The sequence below is a fragment of the Anticarsia gemmatalis genome, chromosome 12, assembly GCF_050436995.1.
Source record: "Anticarsia gemmatalis isolate Benzon Research Colony breed Stoneville strain chromosome 12, ilAntGemm2 primary, whole genome shotgun sequence".
Taxonomy (NCBI): domain Eukaryota; kingdom Metazoa; phylum Arthropoda; class Insecta; order Lepidoptera; family Erebidae; genus Anticarsia; species Anticarsia gemmatalis.
Window position 1 is genome coordinate 10,795,470 of NC_134756.1, and position 26,204 is coordinate 10,821,673.

At 34.2% G+C, this 26,204-nt stretch overlaps 1 protein-coding gene across 1 annotated transcript; it reads right to left on the minus strand.

The window, feature by feature from the left end:
* Positions 1 to 1,478: 1,478 nt before the first annotated feature.
* On the minus strand, positions 1,479 to 25,946 carry LOC142977201 (uncharacterized). Its single transcript, XM_076120957.1, has 2 exons — positions 25,821 to 25,946; positions 1,479 to 3,295 (listed from the first exon to the last, which is right to left on the minus strand). Exon 2 carries the CDS (start codon positions 3,290 to 3,292, stop codon positions 1,925 to 1,927), a length of 1,368 nt encoding a protein of 455 aa, XP_075977072.1. The 5' UTR covers positions 3,293 to 3,295; positions 25,821 to 25,946; the 3' UTR covers positions 1,479 to 1,924.
* Between the last annotated feature and the right edge of the window lie 258 nt (positions 25,947 to 26,204).

Below are 26,204 nucleotides of genomic sequence, written 5' to 3' on the forward strand. Positions count from 1 at the left end.
TTCACGTTTCTTTTTTGCAATGTCCGGCTTCCGTGAGCCCGTACTAACTATGTTTGCCGACAACGTTCTATTTCATCGAAAATATTTATATATCGGAATTGGTGGGAATTGGAGCGACCTAAATTGGACTGAAGAAAAAATTGGAACATCGTTATTAAGAATGTTAGATAAATAGAAAATATTGCGGGGTGTAGTTATGCAATGTGTTCATTGTAAAGTATGCAGGGTGAAAAAAAGGCCACGAAAGAAACTACTAGAAGTAAGTACGATACTCCGTTAATAAGAGTTAGTACCGAGGTATAGTAATCATAATTGTATTGTTTATTTAAAACATGTTTCATTCCAGTGAATTAAAGTCTCATCTTTGTATTCTGTACTTTACTTGTATAGTCCATATTTTTTTCCTATCCTGCATAAACTAAATAAAAATTAATTCAATATTTTTTCCTTGAAAGAGTAGCTGACATTTATACATCCTTCCATCCACCTAGGCCTTCAAATCGGTGAGATCGTGGTGCCATCTGCGTCGTGGTCGGCCTCGATTTCAACGTCGGTCATTTGGCGTCCAATCCGTCACTTTTTTGGTCATCTATTACGGTACATGGATATCCTAACGTAATGAATAAGGCCTAAAAAGAATTCAGTGAAGTTGTTTTGTTAGAAAACTGCGTATCTAACACGAATCTATCATCTATGGACGATAGACAATTAAAGTGATATCGTATTCAGTGAATATAATATTATAATATGCTATTATTTCTATAATAATTCATGAGTATCAAAAATCTCTTAAAGATACACTTCATAGGGATTGTATGTAATGCTAGTGTTTTTACAATACTTATTTACATTCGTTACGTACTTCCATGTGAGTAAACAAAAACATTGCCCAAAAGATCCTGTTACTACTAACCAACTTAATTTAGCCTCATAACAATTTTCTTTTTTAATGCATCTCAACTTGGTAACAATAAAGATTATACGACAAATTAACGTTGAACTGCCCAATTGTCAGGGCTGAGTAACTGCGCCCTTTGGTATTTTATTACATAATTATGTCAGATCATTATCACAGTCATTTTGCTTTACAAATGTCGAGGCAATGAATTGTTATGAGGTTGTAAGATGTAATTGATTAGAGGCAGAGCGGTGAAAGTTATGTGATGGATTGTAGAGCAAGTGTTACGTCGATGAGATTATAAAGGTTCAATTAAATGTTTTAAACATTAATTTCATATAGAATCGATTCTAAAACGGCTAAATGGCTGCTTGCTGTGGCTTAATACGTATTATTATTTTGGAATTATATCAATGAGATCTCTTTACTAACTTACTAGTTCAATAGTTATTATTTTTTTCTGGTGTCTGCCTGACGTTTTCTAAACAGTATAAACAGTTATCTTATCATAACAATTAAATTGCAAAATACCTACACATACAAATGCATTGCAGTGACCAGGAAAAATAAAATATACAGAAATTAAATAAGTATTTAATTTATAAAATCTACAAAATGGCTTCTTAGAAATTACATTACAATTAAACCCCCACATTATTTATCGCCACATTCACTCACTCTCACAATTTCGAACGACAATCATGCATTGTACACATACCATTGATTCATTACACCGTGAAATATTGCGAAGATGAGTTTCAAACGAGCGTTGTAAATTACCATAGCTCTAGTAACCGGCTTTTTTGCACCAGTTCTTCGGATAATCGAAGTGGAATTTCGTATTAGGTAATTCATAATAGGTGTTACTAAGTTTGCGAAACTTGAAAGTCCATGCTTCAGTTTGCATTCTTGGAACAGCCGTCTACACCACACACCTTGTATAAACCAATTATATTAAACACTTGGCCTGCTAACACTAACCAAAAGACTAGAACTCATAAATAAAATTCAATTTACAATTTTCACTCACGGAACCGTTACCGGCAGGAACATTTGAGGGTCACCCAGTTTGGGTTCCAAGCGAATGTTCACTTTCGTATCACCATCTCCTACTTCTAAAAAGCTGTTCCAATCGAGCATCCAGTAGAAACCGTTTTTCCTAGGAGGCGGTAATTCTGAGTCTCCCGGTTTTGAGGGGATTGCTCCTCCAAAGGAATCTTCAAGATCGGCGATGGACGCTCCAGAATCCGTATCTGCCGATGCTAAGTCACTTGCAGCATTCGTTTTAGGTTCTTCAGTAGTTGTGGTAGTAGGTGCTGCAGTGGTTTCTGCTTTCTCTGTAGTCGTTTCTTCAGAAGCTTGTCTTTTACTCTGCTCATTACTTACATTCACCGGTTCATTTATGGGGTTCACTCCTTTCTTTAAAGGAATCACTTTCACTGAATCATAGTCAATTGGATCCAAGTTTGCCGGTACTGATTTAGTTTTCCTTACTGGCATGTCATAAGGAAGGCTGATCTCCTTCGTTTCTGACGATGAAGTATCTAGTTCATAAGGAACTTCAGGTCTGAGAGGTTCATATAAGAAATTGTTTGGTGACAAAGAATAAGTACCATCGTTCTTAGTTCTAGAATCACTTTCAGGTGATATTAAATCATAAGTTAGTAGTAGGTTTTCAGGTAATTGAACTGTACCATCTACTACTTTTGCTGGGGGCAAAGGTTTAAATCCATCAAGCGGTAAAAGGAAATGATCCTGTCCTGGTTTGCCTTTCAGACCGTGGGCGTCAAGAAAAGCTTGCAATTCCGCAGGAAAGTTGTCTATCAGTTGTGCTGGCAGTTGTGTATCATCTTTCAAATTAGTCTGGAATTTAGGGATAGTATTTGCTACTTTAGGTTTTGGTGTTGTGCTTGAAACGTGCACTACCTCAACCCGCGGTGGCCTTGTATACAGTTCTTGAAGTGATGACCCATCTCGTGGAGTATAAGGTAGTACAACCATGAGGGTGGGTTCACTACTTTTCGTAGTCGTTTCAACAATATTGTTGGGTGCCAATGTTGAAACACTTACATCCTTATCATCAGCAACTATATTGTCTCTCATGTTCGGTTCTTGAGGAGTTATCTCGTTTTCGATAGTGCTATACGGTGACTGTATAATCTCTTTCTTTACTTCTTCTTTAGACTCCTTTGACGATGAGGATGATGACGAAGACTTTGCATCTTCGGATCTAATGTCGTGTAATAATTGCAAGATTTCATCCCGTGTCAATCTCGGCAACAACTGATTTGCTTGAAGTATACTTTGGACTTGTTTGACAGTCTTTTCCACGTCGACCGCGGCCTGCGAGACTGCCACAAGGGCCGCTAAAAGGCAGCACCAAAGAAGCTTCATTTTCTGCAACAAAAATAAGGAAGAAATTAGACGAAATCGTTTTAAATTTCAGCGAGTAATGTCGACTGAAAAAAGGCTCTGAGGGAAAAAAATGCGTTAGACGTTTTGGGATCAAATATCGGCATTAACTTTGATAGTAGATAGGTCAGTGTTTTTTGTTGTGAAAATACGATAGGACAGCAATTACGTGCTCCAATTACAAGTGAACTGAATTGAGTTTTAGATTATATGTATTGCTTCAGCATTTTCATCGTAAAAACAAATATAAGCATGGAAATTCGCTGCAAATTGGAAATCTTTGCACATTTTGCAAGCGATGTTAAATGCTTACGAAATATTTCGTGTATTTATCTTGTTACTATTTCTGTACACAGTTGCAAAAGCGTATCTAAATGACATATTTCGCTATCAGAGAACGTCAAAGGTAAATTATTTGTTTGATATAATAAAAACACGGTGAGGGATATGCGTTGAATATGAAGATAGTCGAAAACATTTGCATGTGCGAATACTTCCTTCCGAAGGGAAAAAAACAGTGTGAAAGTACGAGTAACTGTATAAGCAGCGGCGGAGTTATCTCTGTAATTACAGTTTGAGTTACATAACAGCACCATAATCGTAATTCCCCAAGTTGGGAGGGAGCGCAAAGATATCGGGAAGTTGTTATCGTTTCAAACTTTCGACTTCGGATCACTCTTAAGTCGGCCCACTCACATCTGTGCCGCGAGAGAAAAAATGTTATGATCTTTATAAGTAACGGTTGGATGAACTGTTGGGGATGTATCGAATTAGTTTTTGATTGAGATGAGGAGTTCTTGAGACTCTCGTCTTAAAATGAATAGCGAACTTTTATTTTATGTAACTATCCCTAAATGGCTTGTTAGTATTTTATTGATAGACGCCACTTTTCCTCCCAAATAGTAAACATTCAGTTCAGCGGATAGATTATTTGTTACATGCAATTTCTGTTATTTATATATTAATAGGTATGTCTATACTAAGAGTTATTGCGCTAGCTTGTGTCTGTGGCTAAACTCGGGTGATAATTGTTGTGCCTGTGGTTGACCTTCCGTCTGCAACTATCTACATGCAATTATTTTTCATAATCGGTGCAGCGATTTAGCTGTGAAAGCGTAGCAGTCGGACAGGCAGACTTTCGCATGTAATTTTAGTAAGTATAGATATCTTTTATCTGTAGTACTACGACCAAACTTCAAATTACTATGATTCCGAAATTCCAATCATGTTATTTATAACACCATCTCTTGGTCAAGGGACTAAGGGATTATGCAAATAGGTCAAACTTGCGAGTTCTTTGAATTTACTCCGATTTTAGATTTGGTTTCCAAATCTCATAATGGCATGGTATTTCAATAACATTTTTTTTAAATAGTTAAGGATTGTTATTTTTTAGCATGATGTATGTAAATCGCGGTAAATGATGTTGATGGATGATGTTTAGTTTGATCTATCAATTAAACTAAAATATTGCAGTATGTTATATTTATCGTACAGGAACGTATATTGAAAACTGTATATATACACTTTACGTTCTTCATTTTTTGATTCCTCTTTTCTATTACCTACCTGTATTATAACTTCAGTCAATTTCATTAAAATCCTAACACCTTACAGTGGAGGAGAATTAAAATAAGTTTCGAAGTAAGTCCCTCTAGGTTTAAGATCCAGTTTCAAATTACATTCAGCGATTGTACGTTGAGATAAAAGATCGTCGGGAGGACGATTCTGTAAATCGGAACTTGGACTCTTAATAGGCTTAAAGTATATAAAAGTAGTATAATCATCTCTCGTCGACTTTGTCTAGAATGAATAACAAGGATTTTTTGGCTTTGGTTTTTCTGATATTCCTACTTGTAGTTATTTTTTTCTGAGTGGATATTATTTGCTAACACTTTTCCACTTAAGTATTTTTCTCACTATTGCCAGGCAAACTGTGCAGAGTACTTAAATCCCAGGATTGTTATTTACTTGTTGATTACACGGAAGCCTGGCTGTATGCCGGGGACTCAACAGGGGTGTCGTTACGATATAGGTAATAAAATGTTTTATTAGTATTAGAATCAAAACTACGTTTCCCGCGCGTACCAGTGTGTCTATCACCACGGCAAGGACGACGTCAAACGTTCTAAGTTATCATGTTACATTTCACTCAGTCTGTAGATGGACGATATCGTACAACATCAGAAGGAAAATATAATTATGATAGAAATTTACAGGAATGTCTAGTATTGGAATAAAAATACTTATTTGACATTAGAGCCTAGTTATTTTACCTAAAATCTGTAAGTTAAGTACTAGTACTCAAATAGACCTAATTCAAAAATCTACCATTTAATTAAGATATTAGCATTCAGTAATTACTATTTATTTACCAAACGTATTTCGGTTCACATTTATTTCAGACGGTAATTATATTGAAACGTCTAGATTAGGTTGCAAGCGTGACTTAGATAGATGAGGTGTTGAGTAAGTGGTTAACTGAACTAGCGCGCGGGTAAGTGATCTCGGAAGGGGACAGCTGTTAAATATGTACTTAATACTGAACTGAGCATTTCCGGGTTTGAGCCTGTGTTTAGTACTTCTTATTATTGACCAGACTGGAAGCATGATCTTAATTATACTTTAAAATAATCTACATAAATAAAAATTAATCCTAGAAATGTATGTATGTGTAAAACTTTTTAATGACTTAACTAAATTGGATAAAATTGTATTATACCTGAGCGAAGTCGGGCCAGTCCTCTACTATATAATTCTAATAAAGGCATTCGCAATATGTGTATCGGAGAGTTTAACAAACATACCGGCAACGGACATAAACAACTAGTCGAAGTAGGTATTTGTGAATCACGCAATTATTTCGTGCAAAAATCTAAACCACAATGCACACACTCAATCGTTGTAGTGTGGTGACACAAGCCTAACAGACACCTCTTTTGCACTATTTTGTCTTTTTTCTCCTCGGAAAATGAAACAAATTGTAGCCACACTACCCAGATTAAAATGCAAAATAAATCAACAGTTATACTAGCAATTTAAACATTACTTTATTGGAAACATCGCATATGGTGTCTGCTATTACCAACACAAATAAACAAAACGTGCCCTCAGAGTACCGGTGGGTGTATCCAATCCGTATGGCCTATGAATATTTAACCAAACGCCATACAAATTCGAATCAAATCTGTGAATACGAAGCTTACTACGGATAGCGAGGATTTTTGATGTCGCGCAATTTCGGGATTAAAATAGGTTGAGGTTGAGTTCGTGTAATATTTTTACGCTATTATGCTTCTAAGACTAGGCTGTAAGTTCAGCTTTCGTGCTAAATTATCTAGTACAACAAACAATCAAACAAACAAACTCTTCAGCTTTATAATATTAGTATAGATTTGTCGCTATTAATAGTTTGTGCAGGATGTTATGTTTCTAAACTCGAAACAAAATACAAATTTTAAAGTATTGCAGATCTTACCTCAAAAATATATAACTTTTAATTTATAGTTTGATTTTTTTAGTATACAGAATTCGTTATTACGTTACGGTTCGTGGAAATTAATCCCGAACAGGTATTTAATTTCTATCAATCTTCCTTAGTTTACCTAATCGTTCAATTTGCCGGTATCTCCGTCAAATAGTTCCAAAAATTTTCTCCAGTTTCTTAGAATATAGGTGGTTTACATAATAAGGCTTTATTAGTTTAATCTAGATTCGTCGTAGCAAGCTTTTTTCTTGAGCTGTCTATTACATATTTTTTGCAGAAATTACCTCAAAAATGTTTTCAAGGTAAACCATTGAAGCTCAATTTGGCTCCCATTGTCAGAATTATTTTCTCAAAATCTTTTTGATGGTGTTTTTTTACTTAAGTTTAAATTAATCTAAGTTAGATGTTACGAAATTAAAGATGAAAGACACTGGTACCAGGATTCACTACAATTGAAATGTACTGCCAAAATTGTTTCTGCGACGCCCGCTAGAAGCGCTGAACGGATTATCATAATATTTTTTCGATAGCTAGCCGGTTATCGGTACTCGATAGTAGTACAGAATTGCGGTACGAGTATTGCGTTTTTTAAAGATTCAAATCAAAATTGCTGCTACTCTAAAACTAACTTATTTGTATTCGTATCAAACTGGCGTATGATCAAAAGGTGGATTTAGAGAATCAAACAGTGTCATTAGTTCCGGTAGCTATAATTTGTAATAGAAGGGTACTCGGATCTCTCGAAGGAATCGATCGAATTTGAATTCTGATCGATTCGATCCAAAATAAAATAAAACCCTTTTAATATTCGTTTAATACTCAAAGTAATTGGTTATCTATACTTATCTATACTTATATTATAAAGCTGAAGAGTTTGTTTGTTTGAACGCGCTAATCTCAGGAACTACTGGTCCGATTTGAAAAATTCTTTCAGTGTTAGATAGCCCATTTATCGAGGAAGGCTATAGGCTATATATCACCACGCTAAGACCAATAAGAGAGTAACAGTAAAAAATGTTACAAAAACGGGGAAAAATTTCACCCATTCGCTCTTATTGGACGCAAGCGAAGTTGCGCGAGTCACCTAGGCTAGTTTCATATATAGCTATAATATGTAATAGAAAAAACAAGATTAACACCTTTTAATATTTGTTTCACATTCACAATAATTGGTTATTTTACTATATTTATAATGTTACCTTGTGTATTGAACATTTGTTCCGCACTTTCAGTTGCATTGGTGCGTTCATTGGCCTTTGTCTCAAACTCGTTGCTTTCCTGTTAATCTGGTTATAATACAGGAAGCTTAAAGGGAAACTAAGTTAAGATACGCCTAGTTAGTATTGAGATGTATAAGATAGTTACTACCTGTTTAAGATAACTAGTGGGAACTTTTTTATATTGGATGTCAAATTTCAATCAGTTAACTTTTTAATTCATACCACGCCAAACAGTTACCTTCATACTATGAATGAATATCTAAAGTTACTAAAAAATCTTTAACTGGAATGTATCAATCGATTTTCTAAAGTAGCGTAGTATGCACTAGTATGTCCGTTAGTCTGTATATACCTATAATTTTATAGGGTCGTTTTATCGCCCCTATTTCATGGGTCTATCATTGTAAAAGGGAAAACAGGAGTATATTTCATACACCTCATCCTACGTATTCGAGTATAACAGGTAGGATGTCATACGTATGCATGTACTTACACACATACATTTATTAAACGCTAAAAATTAAAATAAAACGACATTCCAAACTATTCTTAAGTCCATTACTTACGGAGCGCAATTAGCAAGTGAGTGAGTTGCGTCACTGAATGCTAACGAGTACACGATGGTAGAAAGTGTTTTATGACGTCACAGTACATGTATGTGTGGAATACGCGAGTAGAATATTTTGGGCACGACTTAAAGACCTTGATTCGTAATATCAAAAGTTGTAATTTTTGGTTCGTCGTGTTTGTTTATGAGGAGAATCTTGCTCAGCAATGAGATAGTAATGAGGTAAAAAAGCGTTCCCCAAACGGACCGTTTATTATCTACCTTCAGAGCTGAATTGCTGAACCGATTTTAATGAAATCTATCGCAAAGATACTTGAAGATCCAGGATCAAACATCAGGTACATACTTTTTTCCATAAATCATCTAACTACAGCATTTTTTTTATTATCACTCAATCATTAAAGCAAGCGATGCTGTACGCGTTCGCTATTAACATCACAGAATAAAGAACAGTAAAAGTAATGCAATAAAAGTTGAAGATTTGATGCAACGATTACGTTTATTATACCATAGAAATTCAAGGTTACGTTACAAGTGAGCGTAACATGAGAGTAATTAAGGTGGGACATAGAAAGTGTTTGTGACGTCACGGTACGTAGACCCGTCACTATGAAACACTGTGTGTGTACTATTATCTAATATTTATGGCTATGATTTTATATTCACGCTTTAGAATAAACGTTGCAACAGGCGAGTTTTATATGGATTTTTATATACAAGAAGAGTGGAGGTTGTGGCAGACGGCCAATTGTAGAAATATCAGTTGAATCCCTTAAACATGTTTAAGACAGAAAAACATGCTGCGGGATAAGTAAAAGACAAATAAGATTAAGAAAATCAAGTGCAGGTTGGGAACGAAACGCGCTTAATAATTTTAAGGCATGCAAGGTTTCATCATGATGTTTCCTTCACCGTTTGAGTGAGTGATAGTAAAAAAATCATACTATATCATGTCATGAAAAATAGGCGATTATTTTTATTAATGTCTACTATTAACGTAATTATTTTACAGCCTGATATAACGATGGGATTTTCAATTAGACTTAATGTCAAAAGATTACATAGAGCAATTATGATGGAATTTAGAAAGTGTATTATGATGTCACGGTACATGAACTGTCACTTTTGAAGAATAAGCGCTTGTTCTAAGCGATTGTGATCTAGTCGATGTTAATGCGATGAAATTAGACGCATGTATTTTTATTGCGTTATATTTGAGTTTATAAAGTATGTTTTTCTTTGATGTTAATTCATTCTGTTCTAAATAATTAACTTTAACGTGTATTGGATCAATTTTCTTTTTTCAATGTGGCGATGTGCAACAAGAAATCTATTTTATGTTCAACAACTAAAAACGATACCAAGAAAAGTATAATAAGAACAAAACGTGAAACGAACAAACTAACACATAATAAAAAACTACATAAAAATTCACACATTTACTAAATAATAGATGTCTCAATACCATAGTGAAAATGTTCTTTATTTCAACATCACCTGTGTCAACAAATATTTTGTTTCCTCTCGTTGCGGACACGATCGTATTTGCGATACAAATAAATAAAACAAAGAGGCATGGGAGATGACCTACATAGTATCGAATATCAACTAGAATGAAGATGTTTTGATATGGCCGGGTTATATTTTGTGTTGTTCTAGTAGAACTGTTGCTAACGGTCTGTTTTAGTGAAAATATGACATGGGTTCTTTTTTTCTTCTTTCTTTTTTTAATGCCATTAAATAGAGGTTAACCTTGTCGGCATTCATCTATACATCCCTTTAATAGAAGTTAATTTACAATCACCAATTTCAATCATCATTTGAAAATTTCAACGTAGCCTATGTGATCAGCAGTAGAATAATGCTTGAATTACAAGACAGTTTTAATAGATACAAACATGTAAGAAAAAATATAGTTAACTAAGTATTGATTTAAAACTTAATCGAAAATGTGCGATTTCATGTCTTTTTTGTAATTTGTTTGAGTTCATTTCAAACAAGTTACAAAAAAAAAAACATGAAGCAAATAAACATAGATCTGGTAAAAGAACTCGGAAAAAGTAACGCGCTTTATCCTTGATAAATTCAAAATGTTGTGTGTAATGCGAATTTTTGTTTTGCGAACAAAGACGGCATCCGTCTACCGGCAAAAGTTGTGCAGTTAAGCACAGTTTATTTACTTTAAAATTATGTATCTCACACTGAGAACAACACACATGTTCATGATAAATTCTAAAAGTAAATTTAGTTTAGAAAATGTTACTTTTGACTTATTTCGTCCTTTGTTCTTCCAAGTTAAGGCAATTTATTTGATAAATAGCTGTATCAAGGATTTAATTTGATATAATTATTGCTACTCTAATAAAGAAACCTTCAAAGGTTAGGCTCGGATAGATTACGCAAATTAACTACAAAGCGATTAGTTTTCATTTATTATTTCGAGATCGTAATAATGGAACTTGAGTAGGTAATTAAGAATTAAATTTATAATTGTTAACATTTCTAAATATCTACTGCGAAAAGGCTGTGTTTTAATTTCTACGAAAAAAAAAATCTGATTACAAAGACATGTTGCCTACTCAAAATAATGGTTTGTGTTTAAAATCACGTTTAAAGATTACATTGATGACCTTAAATAGTGGACAACAATTTTAATTTTAGTCCTTAAAATAAGAAAGCTGCATAAGAATTGTACATTGTAGAATGCTAATTTATAATCTAGAAAAAATACCTGTCAAGACTCTCTATTAAATTGTCGTATATTGTACGTTTCGTATATTGTATGTATATTGTACAGATGAAACAAAAGAAGATATAAATCTTATAGGTTGCGTCACAGGAAGCGTATTTCAAGCTTAGCCAACAAGGCGTTAGATTCTATGAGCAAATGTTATAACAACAGTTCCAAATATATCTCATCCAATATTACCCCGGAACTGAAGGGATAGAATCAAAATTCTCTAGTACATTTGATATTTTGTTAAAGTACCGCGATCCTTCGTAGATTTACATATGAAAACAATGGGCTGGAAAAACAGTTTGCGCGTGATTCATGTGAGATAACAATAATCGCTGTGTTTCGAGCGAGAAGGGTAACATTTAGTGAAATACTGCTCAATGTTTGCGTATGAAGTACTTCATTAGGTTATTTCAAATTTGAGTTACTATGGGCTTCTGCCCACGACTCTGCGTGGGCCTTTGAGGCAAAATATCAAAGTGTGTTAATTCAGTCTTTATACATATAATACGTATGATGTAAAGAGTAGTCATCACCCCGTCATTTTGTTTGTGAAAGATTAAAAAATATTCATCTATAAAACTTGCATTACGAATAGCAAAAAGACTCTATCATATTTTAATATCAGATTTCCTAATATACAGCGTTTTTCTTACTCTGCCAGGACGCACTTCGAATCATGGTAGAGTTTTATCAATACCTAAATATATCCTGTGTGAAGAATGCCTTTTACTTATTATTTAGTCACCGTATCCATTAAACGAAAATACCAGAAGTGGTTACAAATAATTTTCTTACAGAAATATTTCTTTAACCAGGAATATAAATCAAAACTATTCCAAGAAATCGAAGCCGGTACCTCACGATCCGCATCAGCACTTGGTCGCCAGAACAAAATAAAACATGTCGTATTTTGTCTTTTAGGCTCCTAAGGCTAATATATGTGAAATAAGACAAATCCTTTCAATCTAGTACTCGCTTGATCCATAGAAATTTATGTCGCATCTAAACCTTTATGCGTTCCTCTAAGTTTGTTCACTTTTGCCTTTTGCTTTTACTAGCTGGTTTATTACGAGAATTATGACAAAATTTAAACTACTGACTAGTTGAAATGTTTTACGATAGTTTTTAACTAATATGGACATATAAATAGAATTTAATAGAAATTGTACGCGTCGAATTTGATATTCAGTGTATTTTGTCACATTTCAAACAATTTTTTGTCAATATCCAGGTACTACTGTTAAGTAATTGGTTCCAGGAGCCAACTTAAGAAAGTTGAGTCCAAAATGAAACGCTGCTTACAACAAGCAACATCAAATTTTCATGATATGGAGAGTATTCGATTCTCTGCATCATGAAAATTTGTATCTAGACTAATAAAAAAATCTTACTATGAAATTTTAATAAGTAGAGTTAAGATACTGATCATGAGCAAAATACAATTTTTTGTAACAAGATAGTTGCCAATCTTCAAGTAGCTTGCAGGAAAAATTACCGAAGCCTACTATTTATGTAACTGATGACAAAAGTATCGACTTTCCTAGTTCCTCCTTGACGATATTTTGTTTGTTGACGGTATTTGACGAATGGCTCCTTGCTATGAATATACAGTATTCGGTTATACCAATGTTTATGTCTTCTTAAAAACCGCTACAGTAAATTCAACCGTATTGTGCTGGTGTTAGGGTTGATATTCGTTTGTTAGTGATCCTGTATTGTAAGGTATCATGCCCAATATTTTCTTTTTATTGCTTCCGTTTGACCGTCTATTCGCTTACTTAAATTTTCTATATTGTTATGTACATCCTAACCGGATTGTGTTACGGTTTCGCGACCAAATGTTGTTGATTGGCATTATTTTCTTATATTTAAGCCTTATGAGTGTTGAGGTTTATATTCAATGAATCGGAGATTAAAGTTTCGGTAATGCTTTGTTTGATTTGTAGATTGAAAGCTGCTACATTTAGAAATGATGGTATTTAGGTATATTTTTTGTGTTTCCAAGAACGGCTGCAAGCTAAAACATACTAATTTTAAATCCAAATAAAAGTCCTTGAATTTAAATGTAGAAGGTCACAACTCCTACATAATTACATAACAAGGTCTCAAATTATGGTAATAAAAATTTCTTTAACATTATCTAAATATCTTGAATCTAGAGGCATAAAGTAAGTCTTGTTCTTTCACACGGATCCTAAAACTAAGCAATTGTACTAAAACAGTCTATTCAAATCTCAAACTTAACCTCTCAATAGACAGGCCCAGATCAACAAAACTTATCCACTAATCTCCTTCACATATATACACATAGATAAACGTGAATAACATTCAAAGGTAAGCCGTTGTGAATAGGTAACCTATAAACTGTCACGTGAAAGGGAAGCAGGTTATAGGGTGTAATAACTAAGTACTGTAGTATCAACATGATAGTAAAGCTCCAACATTATGTCAGGTTATGCCGAATATGTCGGGACATTAGTTTATGGGTTTTTGGACGACACGATACGGTAACGATACGACAAATTTTGAATTATTGAGAGTTTAAAGGCTTAAGTTGTTGGGACGGTTATTTGATGTTTTTGCCGCTTGCACTTTAATTTGTAAATGTTTTGTAGGTGTCTATTTGTTTCAGAGGGCATGTACAAGGATGCTACAACCTTTTGCTTTTGTTATGCATTATCATTGTCTAAAATTAGCACAACCGCGAATTTTATGTTGCTTTACGTGATGATGCAAGTTGCATCGGTCATCGACAATCCTACTATGACAGTTCCGATATGTTACGTCCTTGTAATTAGATAAAATTACATAAAAATATTATTTTATTACTATTTCAAAACCCACAATTGAAATTTAACACATAACAAATTCCAAATAAATCGTCACGTTACAGTTCCCGTGTCGTATCCTCTAAAATAATCCCATATCTTGACCGTGTTCACCTAAACTATAAAGGAGAGTATGTTTATCGTCTATAAACAGGGTGATTCATTGACTCAAGCCGGAGTTTATTGCACAACTGACCGGAAATTACGTCACATCTTCATTTCACTTTATAATATTGTTAAAAACGAGTCTTTAGGAAAAATACACGATTTTGTAATGCATGGATTGAGGACGATTTTTAGTCTAGATTTGGTTACGTCATAACAAGTTTTTAAGACGTTTTAGTAGTAAAAATGTAGGTGAAATATTGTGTCTATGTAAACGACTGTGATTCATGAATAAATTAAAGTTTAAACAAAATGTCTTACAACAGTTTATGAGTAGTAATTTAGCACGTCAATCGCAAATTGATGGCATAGTTTAATGGGCAAATTCAAAACATTTTCAAGCAATTTAACGCCTTTTAAGTATGTACGAATCGAATGTTGTTCACTACGTACAAGTAAAATACATTTTTATACATTTATTGGATATCTAATAAATAAATGCACATGCGAATTACTATACAATAATACACCCGTGCCTGATTTACACAATAAATTAAATACAGCATGAAACGCATACAAATTCATCACTAGAACACTTAATAAAGCATTCGAAGCTTGATTTTGATTAACACTATTGATTTATGAGTCTCTTCAATACAAAATAAATAGGATTCAAGTCATATATCATTTAGAACATGAGAGGTCTCAGGCTTGTTAGGCTTAATCACTTTCGCTTCGAAATGTATGAATTAGAAATACATCGTGAATTTATGCAAACACTCGTGTTGATAGACTGGCAACTTTAAGTTACACGGGTGTTGCTGAATAAATACTTATTTTAGGACAATGTGAGTGTTGCATGCAAAAATAAAAAAATATAACTGAATATTTGTAATACCGAAAAATAGAGCAAAATTTGGCCAAGAAAAGGTTCAAAACCTTGATGTGGAATCTCATACATAAGTCCGTAGGTAACACATAATGTCATATACTTACTGAACATATTGTACTGTATATACTGTATATATTGTCATATTCTTATTGTACCTAGCTCTATAGCGAAACAGTAAGTCAGTTAGACAAGAATGAATTAACGACAGTTATAGTATTTAAATTAATATTTTAGTAAGCAGACAAATTTCATCAGTCTTCTGTTTCAATGGTTAAGTAATCAATGAGTCAGCCGGATATCTGTTTCAATAGCTGCACAGCTAAGCACCAGGAATTTTAACCAAACGGTCAAGGGCATTGCGATCAACATTTTTCTTAAGACGATTACGTACAGAATCTTTTGAACTGCAGTCATGGCCTAAGGTATTAAAATCTGACTAGTTGTATTCAAAACTTAAATTTAAGTTTGATCTTGACGCTTAGTTGGTTTGTAGCCTTACTATATGTTACTGTATTAGTATGAGAAAATTTGTTTCCAATTTATACTACGACTTCGTTTCCCATTTGTACGCAATTGTGCAGAAATGATAGAGAAATGGACCAGAAAGACGTAATTTAAAGTTAAAAATGCTTTTAATCTCTTCGCGGTTGGTTTTTGTTTAAAACTCTATCGTTGAATCGCACTGTTCGCAACATAAAGTGGCCAGTCTGTTGTTTACAAGTCTCCATATATTTAAATACCATTTGTCGTCTTACGTCGTGACAGCAGGCCGTGAACTCACGAAAAAGGACTTTAATATTTAAGTTGTATGCATAAGATAGTATATGAATGTTAAGTGGATCTGCAGACTCGAAGTTTGGGAATAAATAAGTTATTATGAAGCATAGAGACGTGTGGATTTGTCTATAGAATTAAGAGTTAAACTGTTTTGAAGTACAATCTTAGAGAATGTACAATTAATTTAAAATCTATTTAGTTTTAAGTACATGTCACATAGCGTTGTTTAGTAGATTTGTTGTTGTCACAGTGATACGTAATACTTCGTGGTTAGACTTATCACTGTTTCTCAGTTGTAAATTTTTGTAACCAACTTTAAAACGCAATTAAAATTAAAGTGACTGAAAAACTTAAATTATTTTTGATTAAGTTTATATTAGCATCCGTGCTTCGAATCAAATTATCTAATATTGTTTTACTAAAGCGGTAGGTCTAGCGACCTCTTATAATTAATTCGTAAGAAAGTAAACCAATTTCCCGGGCCGAAAGGGTATTGATTTAATAGAAATTTTCAATCACCGACGGAATAATAGATTATTAGTCGGTTAGACAAACATGTCCGTTTTATCCTTTGTAAGTAGATTATTGAAATTGCCGAACAGTTATTGATGTAAATTATGTTTAAATATTTATGTTTTTAATTAGTTTTACTACTATAGCAATACTATTACGCAATAACTAGTGGTTCAAGGATATTACAAGATGATTTCATGATAGAAATTTGCTCAAACCAAAGGAGTCTTTTATTTACGGATTTTCCGCTGTAAAATCTTGTCAACTTTATTACTACCTATTTATTCAGAAAAATAATCATTACTTGCAACTAGTTAATGAAAATAAAATATAATTTTGCCTCTACATTATTCTATTTTACTTAGACATCTACTAGAAACCAGTATTTAGTAGTAAGATATAACAATATTAGATCAGCATAACAGTTTTTTTCTCTCTTAATCCCATTTCTAAACAACTATCCCCAAAACGTTGTAAGTAGCTAATTAGAAGTAGATTGGAGTTAGTTCAGTGGTGCGACGAGCCGTTGACCGCTGATTGATGATCGTAGCGGTCAATCGACACTGCTAACGATCGCCTTAGCGCTCAACCTATCAGAGCCTGGTTGTAAATGGATCTATCTGTTTAAGTATGTATTAACCCCTCGTCTGTGGAGCGACCGGCTCCCGGGCGGTGTTGCAAATGCCGCATCTGTGCAGCGACCGGGAGCTACACGTAATTTAAATATCGTAATTATCGATCGGATCGGACGGATCGGATTTTCGGATCGTACCCACAAAATCGTCTCCACAGACAAGGGGGTGTGTCTAATTTTGACCTCCACAGACTTTAATAAATATATGAGTATGTTTATCAGTTGCTCTGCTTAGTTTGAAATCAGTTGATCGTGTGTGTTGTTAAAAAATACTTATTACTTACTAGCTGACCCGCGCAACTTCGCTTGCGTCATATAAGAGAGAATGGTTGAAGTTTTTCCCCGTTTTTGTAACATTTTTTCCTGGTACTCTGCTCCTATAAATCGTAGCGTAATGATATATAGCCTATAGCCTTCCTCGATAAATGGGCTATCTAACACTGAAATAATTTTTCAAATCGGACCAGTAGTTCCTGAGATTAGCGCGTTCAAACAAACAAACAAACAAACAAACTCTTCAGCTTTATTATATTAGTATAGATTATCGATCGGATCGGACGGATCGGATTTTCGGATCGTACCCACAAAATCGTCTCCACAGACAAGGGGGTGTGTCTAATTTTGACCTCCACAGACTTTAATAAATATATGAGTATGTTTATCAGTTGCTCTGCTTAGTTTGAAATCAGTTGATCGTGTGTGTTGTTAAAAAATACTTATTACTTACTAGCTGACCCGCGCAACTTCGCTTGCGTCATATAAGAGAGAATGGTTGAAGTTTTTCCCCGTTTTTGTAACATTTTTTCCTGGTACTCTGCTCCTATAAATCGTAGCGTAATGATATATAGCCTATAGCCTTCCTCGATAAATGGGCTATCTAACACTGAAATAATTTTTCAAATCGGACCAGTAGTTCCTGAGATTAGCGCGTTCAAACAAACAAACAAACAAACAAACAAACTCTTCAGCTTTATTATATTAGTATAGATTTTGCTTACATCTTAAATTGGTTTCGTCGATTCGCTTCGTGTAGTACGAGATATTAAATTTTGACTTTGAGAAAGAATGCAGTAGCGCGATTCTCTACAGTGGGTACTATTGAGTTTCGAATGTTTGACGTTTAAACTGTACTGCCAAAATAGTTTACACGACGACCGTTAGAAGCACTGATCAGATTTTTATACAAAATTTCTCGATAGCTAGCCTGTTATCGATAGTCGATAGTGGTAGAGAATCGAGCTACAGATCTCATCAGATGTGTAATGTATCTTAGTAAACTACTAGAGAACGTCAATTTGATAGATACTACTATGCAGCACATTCAGCTTTGACATAACATGTTACTAACCACATTACTAATATTTTTCAATATTAATTACTAGCTGACTCGCGCAACTTCGCTTGCGTCACCTAAGAGAATGGGTCAAAATTTTCCTAGTTTTGTTATATTTTTTACTAGTATTCTGCTCATAGTAGTCCTGCGACTTAGGCTATATATCATCACGCTACCATGATGATATAAAGCCTATCGCCTTCCTCGATAAATTGGCTATCTAACAGTGAAAGATTTTTCAAATCGGACCAGTAGTTCCTGAGATTAGCGCGTTCAAACAAACAAACAAACTCTTCAGCTTTAACACTAGCTGTCTGACGACCAAGTTTTAAATATTCAAATCTAATACTACATAATTAAGGTTCATATTTCCTTATAATGTTCTAAATTACTTAAAGACCTTTGCCATTGGCGTTATGGACAAACCACGACGTAATTAGGAAACTTTGGAATGATACTACGGTCCATTCAAGGCTCTCGTTTCCTTGCATTACAAATGGAACATATTAGAAGACCTTCATATTAGTAGCGGCTGGAAATAAAAAAACGCTAAAATACAATAATACAAAAAAACTATGTAATAAAATAAAAATAAATTATTACTTTTTTAGGCTAGAGACTCTTCGCGGAATAAGGGAGGATTTGGGTTTACCCCGTTAGCTATGTGCAGGTTGAGGACTGTGCGCCCCTTCAAGAACTGTTTTAAAGAACTTTTAGTGTATTTCGCGATGTTTTTTTTTCACCTTTAAAACAAGTGATAATTAACTATTTGAAATAAGTACACACAAATCTAGAAGTTTTAGATTAGTGAGTTGGGTACCTAATATGTGTAGTATCCATACTAATATTATAAATGCGAAAGTAACTCTGTTTGTCTGTCTGCTACTCAATCACGCCTAAACTAATGAACCAATTTGTATGAAATTTGGTATGGAGATAATTTGATACCCGAGAAAGGACATAGGTTATATATCATCACGCTACGACCAAAAGGAGCAGAGTACCAGTAATAAATGTTACAAAAACGGGGAAAAATTTCACCCATTCTCTCTTATTGGACGCAAGCGAAGTTGCGCGAGTCAGCCAGTATACTTATATGTTTGTATGTTTAACAAACGAATAAACTTTGTCAGTTTTGTGATGTACGTACCTAGATACTGTGTGTCTGTGTGGGTGTGTGTAGGTCAGAGGAATGTCACAGTTAATTGATATCTAATCATGATTTACCCACTATGCATATTACAAGACGATGTATTAGCTGTTACTACAGCGTTTAGTAGAAAGCAAAGCTGTTTAGCTAACAAGAAATCTTAGAATAGAGGTCTTAAAATAATGTAAACATACATAACGTTTTCTTATACCCCATTGTCATGATTCGTTGAACTTTGAACCATGGTTAACAATCGTCTCTAAACCTCACATTACTCTGTATGACATAAAAACATGTACGTGACAAGTAATCTCTGTATTGAAAGTGAAAGGCATAGCCTCGACCGTATCGCGTGAGAATATTTTTACATAAATCTCTGAAACATCAGCAAAAAACACCATCCATTGCTTGTTTAAACAATCGTTTTTATTTATCATTCATGCTTGAGCGTCAATGGCTTGCGTGCAATGAAATAGTGTCGACTGGCAACATTATAGTGGTAGGTAGTTCAATGAGTACATGTTCATGTCACAGCATTGGCGAAGAGGATTTATGTTACGTGATGTACAAATGCTGAAATTTATTTTATTCATAGGTTTTATTTCAAGGGAATAAGGTTTAGAATTGGAAAGATCTTTCTTTGCAGACGTTAAATTGTGATGCGTCTAATGGACATAAATTTAAGTAGACACTCAATTTGAGTGTTAATTTTATTTATAGTTTTTCTTTATTCGGATTTATTTTGTAATACAAAATAATATTTAAAATTAATAAGAAAGAAACGCTTAGATGCGAATAAGAACAATCTATAATTGGTTTTATTAACTCGTTATAGTTGAAGCGTAACTCGCAGGCAATTAATTGTAGTAAGCAAGTAACTCATCAATCATGTAGCAAACCATTGCGGATTGACACATACATTGTAACATCAAACCTAGGGTTGAGCAATCAATGGACGCTAAAATGATCGACAATAGGCAAGTTGCGATAGATTTTGAAACTGTTTAGGTGTTGGGTGCAATATGGTGAGAATTTAGCCTTGTATAAAAACTTCACAAGTTCGTCTACTAAGCAAACAGAAAAGTTAGACTATTGGCAACTGCCTAGCTACCGAAAAATTCTGTATAAAGATCTGTAGCGCGATTCTGTCGTTACCATCGAGTATCGAAATTTTGACATTTAGAATGTACTGCCAGAATAATTACTACGACGCCCGTCAGAGGTACTGATCAGATTTTCATACATAATGTCTCGATGACAAGCCGGTTTTCGGTAGTCGATAATAGTAGAGAATCGAGCTACTGATCAGCGCTTGTAGCGGACCCCGTAGGAACATTTTTTTACGTACATTTTAAATATCAAACTCTCGATACTCAATAGGACCCTCTTATGGGAATCGCGCTTCTGAACTGTACTCGAACCGAGAATTGAACCTTGGATTTTGTGACACTACCACTTGGGATATAGAGTAAAGCCCTTCTCCCATTACGATACGCCCGCGCGACTCTAGTCTCGGAGACTAGTCGCCACGAAGTATCTCACATACATTTGTATGGAGACTCTCACATTACGATACTGGTAGTCTCCATACAAATGTATGTGAGATACTTCGTGGCGACTAGTCTCCGAGACTAGAGTCGCGCGGGCGTATCGTAATGGGAGAAGGGCTTACGAGCTTCAAAAAAAGACAAGAAAAGTAAATTTTGTCGCTTCTAATTAAAAATGTTAATTAATTTAATTTCCCTTGTCTGTGTAAATGAGGAAAAATAAGGTGTTATTTAAAGGTGAAATATTTGAAAGGAGCCTATTAAAATGATAGCCTTGGAGGTTATGGTTTCAGAAAAAATAATAAAGAAAAACAATTTAATTTTAGTGAGTACATTTTTTTCTTACAGCTAAAGAATAAGTTAGTTACTGTGTTCATAATGAAGAAATGAATTGAATTAATCATAATTTTAGGATGAAGGTACGCTTTCAAGATAGGTATTAAATTAAAAACTATTGTCATACAGATAATCTGTATCAAAATAATTTTACATACCTACAGTAAAATTCATGAACTTTACAAAATATGCTGAAAGTCTGATTTTATCTATTCTCATAATGAGGAGCTTCTAGTTTCTTTAAATTTGACTTTTATATTTATCGTACCGTTCGTAGTTAACCTAGTGTCAAAGTTACTCAAGCCGCCACCGAAAGGCCTTTGACATGTCTAAACGACTACTGTCTTAGTAGATAACAATTGGGACCGACTTTTTACGCGCCCTCCGAAGCATAAAGGCGCCCAGTTTGAATACGACTAAGCGGTCACCCATCTATGAAATAACCGCACTAAGGGCTGCTAAACAACAGATACAGCATGCTATAACACCATTAACACCAGTCTTCTTCTTATCGAATAGTTAGTGGTGTCAAAGTTGTTCAAGCCGCCCCTCAGGCCTTTGATGTGGCTTAACGACTGTTATCTTAATTGACAACCGGGACCAACTTTTTACGTGTCCTGCAAAGCACGTTAACGGAGTTCAAATACCACTATGCGGTCACCCATCTATAGAATGACCACGCCAAGATTTGCTTAACTCACAGATCGTTTACCGACCGGTGAGCGCAAACGGCTATGGGAGCTTCAGGCAACATAAGTAAAACTGTGGAATAGAGCTAGTTTCAAAAAGCCTTGTACTAAAACATGTATGTCCCAGTATCAATCTTCATCTCAGTTACGTACGGCAACCGAGAGCCTTCTCGCAGAGGTCACACATGTTGCCCAACATCTGCACACCTGACCTTTCCAACATGTTGTAATATTAAACGTTTCTTTTTATATTTTAGTTATACTACTACAGATTGTACTTAAATTCGAATCTGCCTGGATAGTACAGTGGTTTAGCAGCTACCATTGCGTTGGGAGGCCGTGAATTCCATTTCCACTCGGAACTATTATTTGTGCGATCCACAAATCATTGTTTCGGATCTGGTTGTACTCTATGTCCATTGTTTGTATGTTTGTAAAAGTAATTTTTAGTGCGGCAGATGTCAAAAAACAAAAATCAAAAGCAGAGAACTTAAAGCCAGTTGAGTCAGAAAATGTGTATGATTTTTGAATTTCTTGCTACAAGACAGCTTCCAAACTATATCATTACTTATTATAATAAAATGTCTAATATAAAAAAAAAAACTCAAAATCTTCCAATTGTTTTTACTAAGAGATAGGGCGATTTCCCGTGAAGGTTTTAGTTAATAAGGCTTACCCGGCGTATCTCGGGCGAAGCCGAGGTAAGCTGTTAGTAATAAATTAATCTGATGTTCTACCACAGCATTCCTGTATTTAAAAACCAAGGGTAGATTAAATCTAAAAACAATTAACAACACGAGCAAGCTTCGTATGCAAATAATGGTATTTACTCGGAAAAGTCATAATTTGAAAATGCACGCTAAGTTATAACAGTCCTTAAGAAGTAATTACTTGAACCGGAATAATATAAACAAAAACTGTAAGGTTAAAATAAAAATATAATTCATGGTCGGTAAGCAATATTCGGAACAAAAACTGTTGATTATTACAAACCTTCGCTATTAATCACTAATTTATTTCGACATTCCAGTCAAGCATCAAATAGATGCACAGTTTGTTGTTAGACCGCAATAATCTCAGGAACTACAGGTCCAAATAAAAAAAAATGTGTTGAAAAGTCCATTAATTTAGAAATGGTAGATATACGCTGTATAAAATCACTTTGTGACTAATAGAAGTGGAGGAGGAAAAACGGGAATCGTAAAGTCCATGCGAACGAAGTCGTTGGCAGCCGCTAGTGCTTCTAGAATCTAGTAATAGGTAGTAGATATTTATTCAAAGAAACACAATAATAATATTATTATGTTGACAATAAGTCAAGCTTCAAGTCCCATTCACGCCCTAAATACAAAGTTCTTGAAGATAAATAACTTCGTAAAAGGCCACGACACATGAGGAAGAAAATCCTTGACCTAAAATGATTCGAACAGTATCCTTTATCAAAGGGCTTACCGAGAATTCTCCTATATACGGTCACTGAGCCTATGGATTATAGATTTGTCTGATTTGACGGACCCTCTCAAATTCTATGATATCGATATCTCAATACCGTTACTCATCGTTTCTATTTTCGTTTTTTTCGGTGTTAGAGGAAATGTTGGGGTGGAAATCGAATTGTATGATGTATGAATTGGAGAAAACAATGTGTGACTTGTTGTATGAAATATTTATGCTTAGTGGTCAAGAAATGTTTAGCTGAAATGCATGAGACGAGTAAAATACATAATATATAGATCATAATCAATCAAAATCATAATCAAGTCATTTATTAATTTACCTAGGACGAGTAATTATATTCGTCTTCGTAGAGTAAGTGAATTTACCGCCAGTTCGGAAGGTAGGGTCTATGAGAGGAGGAAGAGAATCTACGAATAGATTAAGAGAGGGCAAAAAATTACAATAATTATCTCTTCAAACAAAATAAATAATTGAATTGTAAGAAACTGCCACCTATACCCCCAAACACACTCAGTATTCAAGCATTTCGTCATTGCAATACAAGTAATAAAATCATTAGATTAGTTATAAAGTTGCAATGCCTGCATTTGCAACACTAATGATAGCTGACGGCGAAGGTTGACATTTCAAAGTTCATTATAACTAATAAATCTTGGAGCTATTTATAAACACATTTCACAAGAAAATGGTGACGTTATCACAGGACCTTGATTTCATAAATAGTATTAGTAAAACTAATTAATTTTAAATAATTTTATTATAGAAAGCCAGTGCATTTTTCATAGAGGAGCAAAGGCCTGACATAGAACCCAAATATTTAACAGTTTTCATTTTAATTTTCCATTTCCATTATTATACACAAGACGAAGACATTATACATATACCTATCTATAAAAAATATTATAAGACTTAAATATGTTTATTTAATTAGATTTAAAAAAAAAATACGAATAAAAATATATTTTTTCACGGACTCAACAATACAGAACCACAATAATTCTAATATGCAAACCACAACCACCAACTAACACAAAACAAATGCATTGTCTCTAGGCAAGTAGGATAAAAAATATTAAATATATCCATATTAAAATACATCCGTTTTTAAACCGGATCCTACAAAAATCTCTTCCTTCCTTTGAAGTAGGATATTAGCGTGGGAATTATATTCGAGGAGCTCATAGCAGTAGCACGATTCTCTACAACTGGAACCATCGAGTATCGAGAGTTTGACATTTAAAATGTACTGCCAAAATAGTTTCTGTGACGCCCGCTAGAGGCGCTACAGACGAAACATTTATTAATTTTCGTGGTCTTTTACAAACGCACTTTTTTGGACATAGAGTACATCAATATATAGGGGCTCCTTTTTCAAAAATGTGAGTGGCTAAATTAAGTAGGGAATGATACTTCACACGCTAGTGAAATCGATTCTGTTGTAAATACAATTTACTTTACTGCGGTAATTATTTAATTGAAGTAAATTAATCCAAATAGTTTCAGTGTTGTTAACTAATTGTCGAATTTATTTTATTATTCGTTGTGGTTTTACATTGAATTCAATGGTCCCATACACGATTATGTCTTGGTAATTATTTTGCGGTAATCGATTACATGACTCATTAATACTGTGTAAATATTTTACCCGCATTTCATTTTGATCTCTGCCTATCCTTCTGTGAAAATTCGTGATTCTGTGTATGTATGTATGTATTTTGTACGATTATAAATTTAATACAACTGAAAAACTAAAATCGCATCGAACTATTAATACTGTACTTTACTTAGGTATGTCATACCTAAGTAAAGATTTTAAAAAATACAATGCGAGAGAGCTCGACCACTATCCTTTATAAAAAAAATACATTTATTATAAGTATGTCACGTTATGACCTTGAATAACAACTGCTATATTCTATCCAATAAAAACTCAAGAAATTGAACTCCAATATAAAAAGGAATAGAAGAACATACCTGACAAAATTAAGTGTTAGCATAGATCTAGCAAACCGTGAATAATTTTATTTTAAAATCGTATTTTAGTACCAACCACAGTACATTAATTTGTGAGTAACTTTACACGACCTCGAACAAACAAGCACACAAGAAAATCAAAACCACATAGCAAAAAAACCAAAAACATCAGCCTACCGCAACACTGGCATATCCAAAAAATCACAGAAATAGAGGAACGTGAAATAAAAAAAATATATAGCTCGATTTTCAAACGTACCGCAACAGAATATCCACTAGGCACCGTTCACTTCACTTCACGTTACGGCGTTGTTCACACTACTGAGGTACTTTTACCACCACCAACTTCAATGGCTCAATGGCCACGATGACCCGTGAGTGTTTGTGCTAATGTTTGTTATTATGTCATCGCATGCAGGTTTGTGACGTCATTATTTTTTTTGTGTCAGTCAGTGATGCGTTTCGAAGAACCGGGATGTCAAACTGGGTCAAATGTTCAATGTGAGTGAGAATCTTAGTATTTCGTTCAAAGTATTTTAAAACTGTAGTTTTTATAAAATTTGTATTGATTTATTTATGTATTAGTATTGGGCGGGCGAGATACAACGCGCAAGTGGTGTTTAACAGTTATTCAAGATGGCTG

Bases quoted from the DNA above. Each gene is read 5' to 3' on its own strand.
- LOC142977201 (XM_076120957.1), bottom strand. From the start codon at position 3,292: ATGAAGCTTCTTTGGTGCTGCCTTTTAGCGGCCCTTGTGGCAGTCTCG.